The sequence below is a fragment of the Silurus aristotelis genome, assembly GCF_946808225.1.
Source record: "Silurus aristotelis genome assembly, chromosome: 13".
Lineage (NCBI taxonomy): Eukaryota > Metazoa > Chordata > Actinopteri > Siluriformes > Siluridae > Silurus > Silurus aristotelis.
In genome coordinates this window covers 1,742,519-1,757,442 of record NC_139586.1, presented here as the reverse complement: position 1 = coordinate 1,757,442, position 14,924 = coordinate 1,742,519, and the positions used below count along the sequence as shown (strand labels likewise).

Here is a 14,924-nt window from a genome sequence, read left to right as displayed (position 1 = left end):
CGATTCAACGTTAATCAGGGGGAGCCCCTGCAGTACCGCCGCTCACCACCGGTCGAAGACCCACACGTTATTCTTTTCAGTTTGTTTTCTATGCAAACAGATTCCAGCCTGGGATCGAACGGATTTGCCGTAAAGCCGTGGCTGTGAACGCTGCAGGCGTCCTTTTGATTGGAATCCAAGTAGTTCGAAGCAGCTGCTTTAACCAATCAGGGTGCGGCTTGTTGATTCCGAGGGCCTCTAAAGGGCGACCGATAACCCTGGTGTTTTTGTTGTAATACTGGCATAATATTGGCACTTGTTTTTGCCAGTGTTGGAGGAATGGAAAAAAAAAAAAAAGGGCAAATAAGAAATGAAAAGATATACATAGACATTCTCTCTTTCTTTCTCTCCCCTTTTTTTTTTTTCCCCCTCCATCCCTCTAAGGCTTAATGATAAACATTTCAAATGATGCTGTGCGCATCCAGCCGTGGCAGCTTGCGTGACGCGCAGTGCACATTTTTCTTTTTTTTTTTTTAAAGTAATAAATCCGGAGTTGTTCTGCATACCGATTCCATCCCCGTCTTTGTTTGTTTTTCTTTTTCTCCTCAACCCAAAATGTGTTGCAGTCGTCGTGATTAAGGATAATGTTATGCGTAATAGATAGGAACCCAAAATTCCCGCTTTACGAACGTTAAAGTTTCAAGTGGTAACTATTCATTGTGCTTTCAAAGACTGTCCTTCAATAAAGCAAATTTATGAACCGCAGTAATTATTGGAGCTCCAACGGGGTGGCTCTCGACATTCATCACTTCACGGGGTCGTGTGTGTGTGTGGCCTGAAATCCTGCATGGGCTCTGGATGGAACACACACAGAGCTTTCGCTGAAACCGAGTCACAATATCAATATTGTATATGCAGTGTGCGGAGTTTTATTTATTTATTTATGTTTTCCTCTCATCTTCTTCTACTTGTTTTTCTTCTCCTCCTTCCTTCAAAACAAAGTCTTCAGGGGGAATACAGCAGCAAATATTTTAGTTTGTTTGTTTGTTTGTTTACTTGAACATCTTTTTACCCATTCACCAGTAATTCATGCAGTGTTTGTCTGTCTATCGATCTACTGTACTGTCTGTCTGTCTCTTTGTCTGTCTCTGTCGATCGATCTACTGTACTGTACTGTCTGTCTGTCTGTCTGTCTGTCTAGCAATCTATTTATTGATCTATATCTATCTACTGTGTCTATTTATTTATCGATCAAAATTTGATCTATTTATCTATCTATCGATTGATCTCTCTTTTAATATTAATCTAGATATCTATCAACTGTATTCATTGATCCGTTTTCCATATATATCGATCTATGTATTTATCGTCTGTCTGTCTGTCTGTCTACCTACTGTGTTCTTTCTATCGATCACTCTATTATACATCTATTTATGGCTCTTGCTTTATTTATTAAATGCATTTTGTCTCTGTTTCCTATTTTACTCAGTTCAAGAGGGTGGTCTTTTAACTTGTCATCCTAAAATCCCCTTTGCGGTGCCACGTCTTTGATCACTTCTCTTTGCTTTGCCTCTAATTTATGCCGTATTCGTATTTTTGATCGTGTGCGCCGCGGAAAACATCTCGTCGTAACGAAGGTCAGGAATTCGCTTTATTAACGAGCCGAAAAGCCACCAAAAGAAAGCGGTCACAACGTGGAATCCGATTCGGACTCCTATTTTAATAAACGCTGTCTGCAGTGAACTACGTTTGAGGCTTAAACGCTTCCCAAACCGTTTTTTTTTTTTCTATAACCAATCTGCCAATTTATTGACTTGAATAATTCACCAGTAACGTCCTGAAGGTCGTATTCGAAGGATGAGATGGCGGTTTACGAAGTCACCAAAATGTTGTGGGTTTAGGTTTTAGAGAAGGCCAGTCAAGATGTTCCACTCTAACCCATGTACTGTAAAGCATATCTTCATGGAGCTGGCTTTTGCACAAGGGGATCATCATGGTGAAACGGGTTCGGATCTTCTAGTTCAGGTGAAAGGGAAAATTTCATGCTTCCGAATCCAAAAACATCTTAAAGCATGAGTCTTCAACTAGTGGACTGTGTCGGTACTGCAGGGGGTCTGCTAATTAATGTTGAATCACAAAAAACTAATAAAATATTTCATAAAAAAATCTAGGGTTAGGGTTGCCATTATTATTTTTTAAAATAATTTTTCTATTTGTCACTTGAACTAGGAAACCCAAACATGTTTTAGAATGACGATGCTCCTATGCACAAATCCAGAACATACGGTTTGGACTGGAGGATCTCCTGCTCTCGAGCTCTGACCTCAACCCTATTGAACCTAAATGAATTAAAATCTCCTCGCCTCCATCGGTACCTGCCTTTAACACCCTTGTGCCTGAATGAATCTCCACAAAATCTATTGGAGCAACATCTCAGAAGGAGGAGAAATGGATCATGACAGCAAATCAAGGTTGAATAGTGTAAAAGGGGAATGAAGGACGAGGTGAAGAGAATGAGAAAGAGATGAGAAGAAAAGGTCTAGACCAGGCCCAGGTGATAATGTGTTTGAAGTCTCGCACAGCGAGTAAAGAGAGATTCCTTAGCAGACGGAATTGATTTACACGCCAGCATCCCTTTCATTAAACATCTTTCGCCTCGTGAGCGCGACGAGCACCGGGGTATTTGTTTATGACTTATGGATGCGTGTCGACAGACTGGCGCGTCCTCTGTATGTACGCAGACGTTGCTTTCATTTGTTTGGGTTTTTTTTTTTTCTTTCATATTCTTGAATTAATGATAGTAATATTATACCAGACGTGTTTTTTTTTTTTTTTTTGGGGGCAAATCTTCTTCAAATGGATCCCTGAACTTGTCAGCTAGAATGATTATGGTTGTGTTTTATTTATTTATTTATTTTTAAACAAGACTTCAAGGTTCTTTTATAAGTTGCTGAGGATTAAAGCTGTTCTAGTAAATTATAGTAAACATATAGTTTAAAAAAAAAAGGGGTTAAGATTCGCCGAATCGCATCGCCATAAAAGTTAACGATGTGATGCATCGGTTTTTGGCGTTTGTATTATACATCAATAATCCGTGACCGATGTTTTACGCAGATCGAGGTCTCCTCGCTTTCGCCGCCGATGCTACGCGAATACGGCGTGTCGCGACGCTACGGAGACCGAGGCGTGTCCTGAGAGTCGCGTACAATACGGATCAACATGGCAGAGGTACAGCTGTAACTTAACTTCCTGTAGACACAATAGGAAAAGATCTGGTTTTAGCTCATCTTTTTTTTCTACAAAGGCGTGTTTGCGAAACTAATAAACTACTAATGCTGCTCAAATAAAGGTCAGTCTCCAAAACCATTAAGCACTATTATGAAACAGGTCCTCGTAAGGACTGTGGCAGGAAAGGATAACCAAGAGCTACCTCTGCTGCAGAGGATAAATGTATTAGAATTCCCAGCCTCAGAAAATGCAGATTATAGTTCGATTGGTATTTATATCTCAACATCCACTGTTCAATGGAGACTGTGTGAGTCAGACTGCATGGTCGATTTGAAGAAAAAGCAGAAGAGACTTGTTTGAGCCAAGAAACACAATAGAATGGACATTTTAGATCAGTGAAAAACGGTCCTTTGGTCTGATTAGTGCAAGTCTGAGATTTTCTCTTTCAGACAGAGGGTAAACAGAGCGTTCCTGAATGTGGTGTTCCCACTGTTAAGTGTGCAGGAGGAGGTGTGATGGTGTGGAGATGTTTTGCTCATGATCTTGTTGGTGATCTAGTCAACATTTGGGGCACACTGAACCAGTATGGCCACCACAGCATTTCGATGCAACATGCCATCCCATCTGTTTTGTACTCAGCAGGACCATCAACCTCAAACACACCTCTAGGTTCTGTAAGAGCTACGTTTCTGTCTAAGAAGTTGTTGGTGCTGCATCAGATGACCTGCCCCCAAGTTGAGTTGAGATGGTTTGGGAATGGGTTGGATTTGGAGAGTGAGGGAAAAGCCACCAACCAGCACTCAACTTCTGAGAACTTCTCAAGCATTCAGGTGATGACCTCATTAGGCGTAATAAAGCTATTGTGCAGATTTTTGCTGGTTTTTATTTGTGTGTAAATAATTGTTCAAATGAAGTCCTTTTGAAATTTGAAGTGTGTGTTTGAGAGAGCGCGCGCGAGAGAAATACGTTAATGGTGACGCTTCCAGTGATCCCCTCGCTCTCTCTCTCGCTCTCTCTCTCGCTCTCTATCTCTCTCTGTGTGCGCGCGCGAGTGTATGCGAGAGAGAAAGAGAGGTGGGAGAACGAAAGTAGCGCGAGCAGAGAAACTTGGGAGTCTCTGAGCCGTTTCCGCTGGAGCCTAAAGCTTGGCTGGAGATCCCGTTTGGAAAATAGGATCAGGCTTGCTCTTTTTTTTTTTTTTTTTTTTTTTTTTTTCTCCCCTTTTCTTTTTTTTTCTTTTGGGTCAACGATGGGATTCCACCGCTCCATCCGCGTCTTCCTCCTCACCCTCCTCACCGCTCTCACTTCAGCTCTGGGCGCCAGCAGCTGTGAGTGTTTTTCCTCTTTTCAATTCTTATTGTGGTATTTAATTTTTTTGGAGTATTATAAAGGAAGAGCGCGCGCGGTGTCCTCTTGTGCGGCGCGCCTTTTTGCGTGCGTCCTGGTGCGTAATTTCGCGTTTTGGATAATAAAAAGAACCGAAAGTGTGTGTGTGTGTGTGTGTGTGTGTGTGTAGGATAATACATACCATCTTCTTGGAAGGAGAGAACATCAGGATGCGTTGTTATTTAAAATAATAAATAAATAAATATATAGACAAATACAGCCTGTGTGTGTTTTTACGCACCAAGTGTCTCGGCGCATGACTTTATTTTTCATTCTATCCTTTCTTTTTCTTTTTTTTTTATTGCACCCTGTATCTGTATCATCGGCTTGAGTGGATCTGTATCAGGGGCAGGTACAGTCTGGGTTTGATGGTGTGGAACTCTGACCGATTATAGCCCGCATTTTCTTCCGCGTTCACTCACGTGCTCGCTTTCCAGTCTCGATGATGGATTAGAAATGAGAAAATGTGCCACCAGTGATTTTTAACATGAACGCATGAGTCTACCTGCGGGTGACGAGACGGAAGAAAGGAGGATAAAGAAGAAAAGGGCGAGCGGAAATAATGTAAAAAAAAAAAAAAAAATCCGATCGTAAAAATCCACTCGGTGAACAGCATTGCGCGCGCTCTCTCTCTCTCTCTCTCTCTCTCTCTCTCTCTCTCTCAATCTTTCTTCCACCGCGTGACTCTTTGACGGCTTGCGTGCTCGTAATTATGACGTCATAAAATCTCATCTGGCGGGCACGAGAGCGCGTGGAAACCAGCTGTGGCGCGCGTGCAGCTCTAAACGCATAAGTTCGACGTTCCCTTGAAGTTCACCGCGCTGCTCAGTGTGTGTTTGGGTGTGAGGGTCTGAGATGGTGTGATGGTACAGTGAATGGATGGTGTGATTTTCTCAACTTCTCTTCCGACCTCTTCAACCACCTCTAAGATTATTCATATTTAAATTGTTTTATTATAGTTGTTTTTATTTGCTGTACTGCAGGAAACTAACGAGCCAGACGTCTTTGCATAGAGAATGACAAATCAGACACATTTTTGGATGTGGTGTTGAAACGCCCATAGAGAGACAGGGTGTGTGTGTGTGTGTGTGTGTCAGAGAGAGAGGGAGAGAGAAATTTTTTCCCACTATTAACCAAAAGATGATGATTAGTATTGAAGCCCCCACGAGCTAAGAGGGGGAAAAACGTGTTTGTGTGCATTTTGTAATTTTCCAAGTCGACTTGAAGGCATGTCTGTCTGTCTATCTGTCTGTCTAATGTCTCTATCTCTTTATCCCTCTCTCTATCTATCTAATGCACATGTCTTTTCATGTGTGTGTATATGTTGCATCGAAAATTGTGAGCTGAAACTCCTTATCAGATCATTTAGGCAAAATTCCTGTGTTCTTTATTCCAGCATATTTTTGTAAATAAAGTTTTACATTGTGCTTTTAAAAAACTGCCCCCGTGTCTGAAGGCATTTGGGGCATTTGTATATAAAGGGATGTGGTATCCGGTCGTGGAGAACAACATTTCTGGGTTTAGAATCATGTTTTTTTTTTTCCCTCTTTCAGGGAAATGTGGTTAATTAAGGGTTTTGTAATTAACTGGCGAACCGAACGAAGTGAATAATTAAACGAGTTCGAAGGCGTCGCTCATAATCGCTCTTTGAGGCTCCTGTACAATAGGATTTTTAAAAAAAGTGCACGTATACTGTAGTACAGGATGAGTTCAAAAGTATTGGGACAAATTCTTTCTTTCTTTTTCCCAGCCACAGAAGCTCTTTTCTTGTGTTGTATAGGATTTATTGAAAGTGTGAAATTTTCCTTTTATTTTGAACCCTGTAACCCAAACCTGTTCCAGCACGAGGGTCCCGAAATTAACCGGTGAGTTTTAAGGGGTTTGTGGTTGTTCAGTGAATTGTTGCGCTCGAGACTTAATGTTATAACATTTACATAAAAAAAATCACATTTTCAGGAGATTAGCATCAGTGTTGTGCTCTACGGACAAAAGAATTGGGACACCTGATACCTGGTTGTGGAGATTTGTGTTCATCCACGAGGGTGGTACCGATTAGGGCGATACGATGCGTATCGCGATACGGGGGGTTGCGATACGATATTTTGTGTTACTGCAAGCAAGGCGATATATTGGGATGTTTCTGCTTTTAGGAACCGGATATCGTTTTAGGAAATCTGACATTAAGAACGCACCACAGCAGCCACAAAAGTGCAACCACGAACAGCACGTTGTTTCGCCATTTTAACATTTTCCCACCTGAAAAACAAACCGCACGCAAACAAAACATCGGCGCAAGTCGGTCAACAGCGCTAGGACTTTCCCGGCGGATGTTATACCCCTAATAACCTTTTACAGCAGCGCCCCCAAGGAAACGGGTGGATATCGATGCTAACATTAGTGCCGTGCCCCTAATGCTAATACATTCTTTTACTGTTTAAGGGTCTAGCTGTTGCAATACTTAGATGTTCGATCTTTTCCCACACCCCCAAAACATCAGCATTGAGGTCAGAGCCCTATAGTAGGAGATCTTCCTCTCAGACCCATGGAAAGCACATCTTCATGGGGAAATTTAATTCTACCCCATTGAAGGACATTACAGCTTTGCAGCTTCTGATGTTTAAGATGTAGATAAAATGCAAAAAACTTCCAAATCCGTAACCCGACAAAATACGGGAAGCATGCGTACAAGCACACTTTGCTAGTCACCGTATAACGTCTATATTCCGCGGTTTGCTTTTTCCTCAGGAAGGTGTATAATTTAACGCCGCGCCACGGTTTCTGACAGCAGAGCTATAGATCCACGCACGTCTCCGGAGATGCACGAGCTTACGGTCTTTACCCGTAATTACATTTTCGCCTCAAACAAGTTTGCGCAAACGATCTTAAGCCCAAGACGACGAACCGCAGAGGAAACGATATCGGGGTGGATTTAGACGTGTTTGAACAATCCGATCCTAACAATTTATATTCAAATAAAAAAAAAAAAAAGAACTCCAATGAAGAAATAAACTGGAATTATCATGGGGAGGAAACTGTTGATTGGGATTGAATGAGTTCTTGCCTGCACAGTTTTCTTATGAACTTTTCCCAATAACCAGCTCACCCCCCATGACCCGGACCCCAATGAAAGATCCCCCTCTACTGTATATCAGCCTCTTGACTTTCCCAAAATCATACCCTAACAGATTGCTTGCATAACATAAGTGCTGATGCAGCTCTTTCCCGCATTAGAACCAGTCGACATTCTGATACTATAATCACCACACGGTCGGATATGAAGGAGGATTCGGTCAATAAAGTCTTCGAAATAAAAAAAGAAACGCAAACAGCTGTTCGGTAACCCTAGAGCCCTGGCAGGTCGATAGGTTTATTAATGTATCGAGGCATCGATACTGAACCTTTTGGCAGGAATACTAGGTTTGTCCGGAGTTTGACGTTTAAACGGCCGGTCGCGTCGAATACGACTCCAGCAGAGTTGAATAAAATGTGCACTTATTGCAGTTCCGTTTTGTGCTTCGAATTCAGGTCCCACAGTGGCATCGTTTTCTTCTTTGTAAGAAAGTCACGTTTCGCTCGAAGATTTGAGTCGTTTATGCACACTCATCAGTAAATCATCACGCTATCCCCAGACAATGCTATACTTTTCAATGCAAAACCCCCACAGGACACTAAAATTCGCTTGATGGGTGTATCATCAGAGCATGCACACCAAACATATCGGTATGCTTGAGATGCTCCCAGGGTTTCGAAACGTTCTTTTCCCGGTGTGTTGTGGCACAATGAAGCTGTGTAACCAGGGCAACAGGTCCGATCTGATGGATAGCCGGACTAGAGGGCCCATTAGAAAGGTCAACAAGAGGCTGAACAATGGCGTGCTTTCAGGCCGAATTTAAATAATATCGCCGGTTGCATAATCTGTGGAACTCGCTTCCGTATCCTCTTTAAGCAGGAAGCCGTAAATTCGGTCGGCTGTGTTTTTTTTTCGTCCTGATCCGAATCGTCTGTCTTGGCCCGGTCAACACTGATTAGCTGAAAGAAAGAAAAGATTGGTTGAACTACTCTTAATGTCTAGTTAACGTCTATACCATACAGCCGTTGTTTTAGGCTGGAAAGTCTGTAGTTTAAATGTGTAGCATGTAAGTAAAGTGTCCTACCTGTGAGTCTTCGCAGAAGTCAAATTGTTGTGCTTGTCATTGACTTCAAGTTTTCCAGATTAGTGATCAGCCATATCTGTCTGGGAAATGTAGAATGTACACTTATCAGGAATAACATTGACATTATAACATTGAGTGGTAAAGTGAAGAACACTGATCTCTTCATCATGGCACCTATTGGTAGGTGGATTTATTTAATAGGCATCAAGTGATGTGTGTGCCAATGTGTTAATGTTGGAATCAGGAAAAAATGGGCAATTGTAAGGATTTGAGCGAGTTTGACGAATTGTGACGTCTAGACGACTGGGTCGGAGCGTCTCCAAAACTGCAGCTCATCGGTGAAGCGGCGACTGGATTGTGAGTGGCCGAGGATCATTGATGCACGTGCGGTGACGGTGTGGATTGTAGTGTGCTTTAGAATAGAACTATTTAAAGTTTGGAAGAACATATTGCAAAAAGAACCTATTCCCCATGTAAAGGAGCTCGAAATAAGTCCGTGACTATCCGTTAGGAGTTCATATATAGTAAAGATTCTTTGTCTATAAATCCGTGAAGGTATGTACGGATTCTGGTGAACGGTTACCAGAGGGACTCTGGAGTGGGGTTTGCTAACGTTCCTCGGCTTGGTTTCCTTGATAATAGGAATTCAAATCCTCCAAGACTTCTAATGTCATTAAGGAAAAGTCCACTTCTATTTTCTGCCAGTTGTCCGGATAAAGGTGTATCTTGGCATCCCGGGGCTCTGAGGTAACTCTCGTACACTTTGTTTTGCTAACGTGGTGCGAACTTGAATCGGATTTTAAATTGGTTTGCTATTCGCAAAGCAATTGGTACCGATGTACCTACACCTAGGTGTCTTAAGCCAAAGAAAAAGTCCTAGAAAATATCCCAACCCCCTTTAGTGGTTAGCCAATTAGCTTGGGAGTTACCCAAGCATTGGTGTAGCTGTAAACCGTGTTTCCGAAGCCTGATCAATCCAGGAATGGAGACTTGGTCACGGTTCAGGCAAAAACGCATAAATTCCCCTCTTGCAAACCTGAATTTTGACTTTGCTCTGATGTGATGTTACCAAAGTGTTCCTGAAGGTCTCTGGTTGTTAAATTGTTTCTCAGATTATCAAGTGCCTCCTTGCCAAAAGTCTGTCCAGGTGCCTTGCAGCAGATGGCATTGGGCATTTTTATTTATTTTTGGTTTAACTTTGTCTTCATCTGTTGCCATGGCTTTCAAGATTTTTTTGCCTGTTCAGTTTCCCATTATCTCCTCAAGGGCCAGGAGCAAATATGCCACGGTGTTAAAAACAATGCGTCATAGGCTTCAAATAGCAATTTATCAGCTCTCTTACACGCAAGGCTTCAGCCCCAATGGTCTCTCAAGCAAGACCCTGATGTCAGCTCTGGCCTCTGGATTTCGGCAGTGCAGTAAAGGTACTCGTTCACTCTGTCTTTTCTTCTTCATTAATCTAGTTTTTTGTGGATCTCTGCAGTGGCGATGTAGCAAAAAAGGCAGCCATTTTTCTTCCTTGCGGGATCCACAGCCATGTCTGCTGCACATCCGACTCCCCGCAGAGCCGGCGCAGAATCAGAGGACGGTAATGAACAGCCAGCGTTATTTTAGTAACCTGTGAGGAACGTTATTCTGCCGTGAGGTCGGGTTCTGTAGACTCCTGCTGAAGATTCTCTGGTCGCAAACATTTTGGACATTTTGAAGGAAGGAAGCGGTTTAGGAAGGAAGAAGGATAGAATTGGTTTAGGAAGGAAGATGGGAAGAAATTAATATGGGAAGGGAGGAAGCAAAATGGGAAGAATTGAATGTGGGGGAAAGGAATGAATTACTTTAGGAAGAAGGAAATATACAAATTAAGGAATTTAGGAAGAAGGAAATTAATATCGATAGGAAGGAAGGAAGGAATATAGGAAGGAAGGAATTTTGAAAGGAATATGGGATGGGAGGAATTTAGAAAAGACTATAGGAAGGAAGGAAGGAAGGAATATAGGAAGGAAGGAAAGAATATAGGAAGGAAGGAATTTAAAAAGGAATATAGGAATGATGGAATTTCGAAAGGAATATGGGATGGGAGGAATTTCGAAAGGAATATGGGATGGGAGGAAGGAAGGTGTGTACTGTAAGAGAAGGAAGGAGTTTAGGAAGGATGAAGGATGGAATGAATTGATAGAAGTAAGGAATATACTGTGAGAAAGGATGAATGAATATATAAAGGAATACAGCAAGGAATATAGTAAGAAAGAAATGAATATCAGTGTAAAAGGCTTTACAGGAATAATATAGGAAGGAAGTAAAGAAGCAATGAAGGCGTTTACTCTTCATTATGTATTTTACAGAACAGTGTAATTCTTTCTTTGCATACCCCAGAGATGTCAGGAAGTTGGGGTCAGACCAGAGCAGACACTCAGCCATGATGCAGCACCTCTGGCGCACTGAGAGATAAGGGCCTTGCTTAGGGGCTCAAGTAAAAAAATGGCAGCTTGGTGATTCTACCCACCTCCTGATCAGCTATGTAGAACCTTAAGCCACTGAGCTTCCACCTTCCCCTAAGGGATCTGGTAGAAGGAACAAAACCCTCTCCTTTCCTGAACACAAAGGGTCTGAAATGTTTTGATCATTCTGAGAAGCAAGTTTCAGAGTTACGAAGGCATCAGAGATTCGAGCTCCTCTGTGTCTTTAGCACCCACACTTTGGGGGAAAAAAACAATTTCCCTTATAGTGTAGTTGATACTTGGCAAGAAAACAAGCGTATAGGGTTCGAAAGGAACGTGCCCCGGTGGTCCGGAATGAAAAGAATAGAAACATCTATTCTTGTATTATATGTCCTTATTTCATTTTTTTTTTTTCTTTCCGTCTTTGTACAGTCTGTAAATTGCGTTCAATAAATGCCACAAAGTGCACTCGCAATGCGCGAGAACAGACAACAAACAACGTCCTCTTCTTTTTCTTCTTCCTGTTGAAGTGCGCATTTCGAACTCCGCGTAGGAGTCGGAATGCCGCTGACAAGGATATATGAGAGGGCACGGAGGATGCCATCTTGCCTGAAAGTGCTTAATCACAATAACGTACCGCATTCAGATTCCAGTCCAGAAGACTAAACAGCAGGTCCAAGTTGCAAATTGATTAAATAGCCATTGAATTAATATTGTTTGCATTACTAGTTATCTAAAATCGCCAGACATTTGTTGTGCGATAGAAACTTTGCCTTTCACTCTTGCAGAAGTTTCGAGACCGTAGCATTGATGATAAAGTGGGAGGCGGAGCTAAAGGTGGAATTGAAGATGCTGCGTGGAGTGACGAGGATGGACAGGAGTTTATATTAGGACTGTGGTGACCCGAGGAGAAATGGAACACGATTGTGGAAACATCGTAGAGTTCTTGAAGGCTTTATAGCTACCTATAATAGGGGTAGAACAAAGCAACAGGAAAGTCATTGAGGGGTTTTTCTTCATGTTTTTTTTGACAAAGATGCTGAATTTAGCCCTATATTCTTAATCAGTAGTAAAAAAATAAATGTATTTAAAAAATCAAGAAAAAAAAAAAGCTTGCCATATTGGACAAGGATAAACTTTTTACATATAGTGGCATTTGGCAGACATCCCTGATCCAGAGCGGCCTACAAAAGCGCTTTGAAGTCCATATCAATACATACATCCTGGTACTGGTTCCATGGAATAAGAACATCAATCTCAAAGCTCCTATAAAGTCCTAATTTAAAGATTGCAAAAAGATCGAGGTCTTTACGCTTTGCTTGCAGACTGCTAGTGACTGAAGCGTTCCGATATCAGATCGTTTGTGAAGTTCCTTTCACCACCTCGGGACCTGAACAGAGAAATGTCTGGAAGCAGGTCTTCTTTGTTTAATATGGAACCAGTTCACTTTGTGTTTCAGACAGTCAGCAAATCATCAATTCACTTAAGCGCCTTCTGACTTCTAACGCATGGCCCCCGTTCACAAACGCCTTTGTAGTTGAAGATGAAAGGGAACCACTGGTGTCTTCAGGAAGATGCAGCTCTTCCTCTGCCATGTTAATCTGTCCTCCGAGACCCTCAGGACACACCTGTGATGAGTCATGTTCATGCAGCGGCGGCTACGGTCAGCCTCAAGAATTTCTCTTGAAAGGAGAAAATCCTGACAATTTCTTCATATCGAGGGAGTGATTTAAAGAAGGATGGAAGGAATGAAGACATTTGTATGCTGTAATAAGCAGAACAGTTGAGATCATTTCTTTAGAAATTTTAAATGTAAAACACACAAACTTACATAAACATCTGTATGACCAAATTAGGGTCTAACAAATCTAAACTTAGAATTTTTTCCCATTAATTCACTTTTATTTTATCAATTTACTTTGGAGTGTATTGCATTAGATTGATTCTATTAAATTCTTTATAAAATATTATTTTTATATATTTAACCAAGCAGACATCTGTCTAGTCTATCTGTCTACAGTCTCTGTCTGTCTACAGTCTCTGTTTACAGTCTGTCTGTCTGTTTACAGTCTCTGTCTACAGTCTCTGTCTGTTTACAGTCTCTGTCTACAGTCTCTGTCTGTCTACAGTCTCTGTTTACAGTCTGTCTGTCTGTCTACAGTCTCTGTCTGTCTACAGTCTCTGTCTGTCTACAGTCTCTGTCTACAGTCTGTCTACTGTCTGTCTGTCTACAGTCTTTGTCTACAGTGTCTGTCTGTCTACAGTCTGTCTATCTTTTTCGATCGATCTGAAACCAGAAAATACACTATATGGACAAAAGTATTGGGCAGCCTGACTTTCCTAACCCTATATGGTTCTTCTCTGAACTCTCAAACCTGGAGGCACACACTTGTATAGGACGTCTTTAAATGCTGTAGCATGAGATCTTCCCATTATTTGAACCATGTTCCAGCATGGCGATACCTTTGCACACAAAGCCAGCTCCATGGAGATATTCTTTTACGTGGGTTGAAGCGAAAGATCTCCTGCTACAGAGCTCTAAATACCGTTAAACACCTTTGGGGCTGATTAGAATTCCGACTGCACTCCAGGCCTCCTCACTTCAGCTACATCAGCACCTGACTTTAATAATCTAAACAACATCTAGTGAAACACCTTCCCTGAAGATTATCGACAGCAAATGGGAACTAAATATGGAACGCTAGCACATACAAACGTTATCTTTAGGTTTCCATTAACGTTTCTGCATGTCGTGAATATTCCAGGATTAAAAGTATTCCACGGCCGTAAGATGCGAACAGTACTCTTACCCAGGTTTTCCTCGCATGTTGTTTTTAATCTAATGGAACACGGTTTCCCGATACCAGTCATTAGTCCTGCTGTGACTTACAACACACGCTCATTCAACAACAGATTGCATGCTGCAGCAGGCATAGCAGGCGGCGTCTTTATTCCAGAAAACACTAGACAATTCCGAGATACACAAAAATAAGATTTGAATAGGAATACTGTAGAGTGCCAATGTACAGCTTGTGGTGTTGATGGGGTTTTGTGTACATTCATGGATTAATGTGTCTGCGCTATGAAAATCTTTTCAGATAAAGAAAAAAATCGGAGGGAAAAAAAAAAAAATCAGATGTCAAAGCTACTCGCTTTGACGATCCATAAGACAAAAAAAAAAAGTATAAGCATTGCAAAAAATTTAATAAAAACAAACATTATTTCTATTATGTATATAAAATGTGGATAGATAGATAGATAGATAGATAGATAGATAGATAGATAGATAGATAGATCATTCAAAATCTAAATTTCCTTTACAGCGATATAGTTTTTTTAATTAATTTTTTATTCCTAAAAATAATCTTTAATTAATAATTTCCTAATTCCAGGTAATTATGAAGCAAGTTTTCTAGGCAATTAAACGATTTGATTTTTTTTTTTTTTTTAATCATTTGCTTCTTTCAAGAAATAAATGCTTCAAATCAGTTAAAATGATCTTCCAATTAAACTGGATTGTTAATTAATCAGACAACTTACTCTTGTGTCTTTAACTCCAGCACAGGATTGATCTGATATTTATTTATCAATCTAAATCATCAAACGATATTAAATGGACATGAGGTGCAATTGAGATGAGGCTTGGTTTCCTTTCGAGTCTGGTTCTTCTCAAGGTTTCTTTTTCATGACATCTCAGGAAATCTTTTCCTTGCTATAGGCATTAGCATATAAATATATTTTT

At 41.1% G+C, this 14,924-nt stretch overlaps 1 protein-coding gene across 4 annotated transcripts in view; it reads left to right on the top strand.

The window, feature by feature from the left end:
• Positions 1-14,924, top strand: part of cntnap5l (contactin associated protein family member 5 like) — a 131,174-nt gene that overhangs the window by 46,100 nt on the left and 70,150 nt on the right. Inside the window, exon 2 of one of the 4 annotated variants that reach the window (XM_083557754.1) lies at positions 4,300-4,535. The exons of 2 other annotated variants lie outside the window; for them this stretch is intronic. In XM_083557754.1, the coding sequence (XP_083413880.1) occupies positions 4,300-4,535 (236 nt within the window). Of the gene's footprint in view, positions 1-4,281; positions 4,536-14,924 lie in introns of all 4 variants that reach the window. One more of the 4 variants, XM_083557753.1, reaches the window with a different exon arrangement.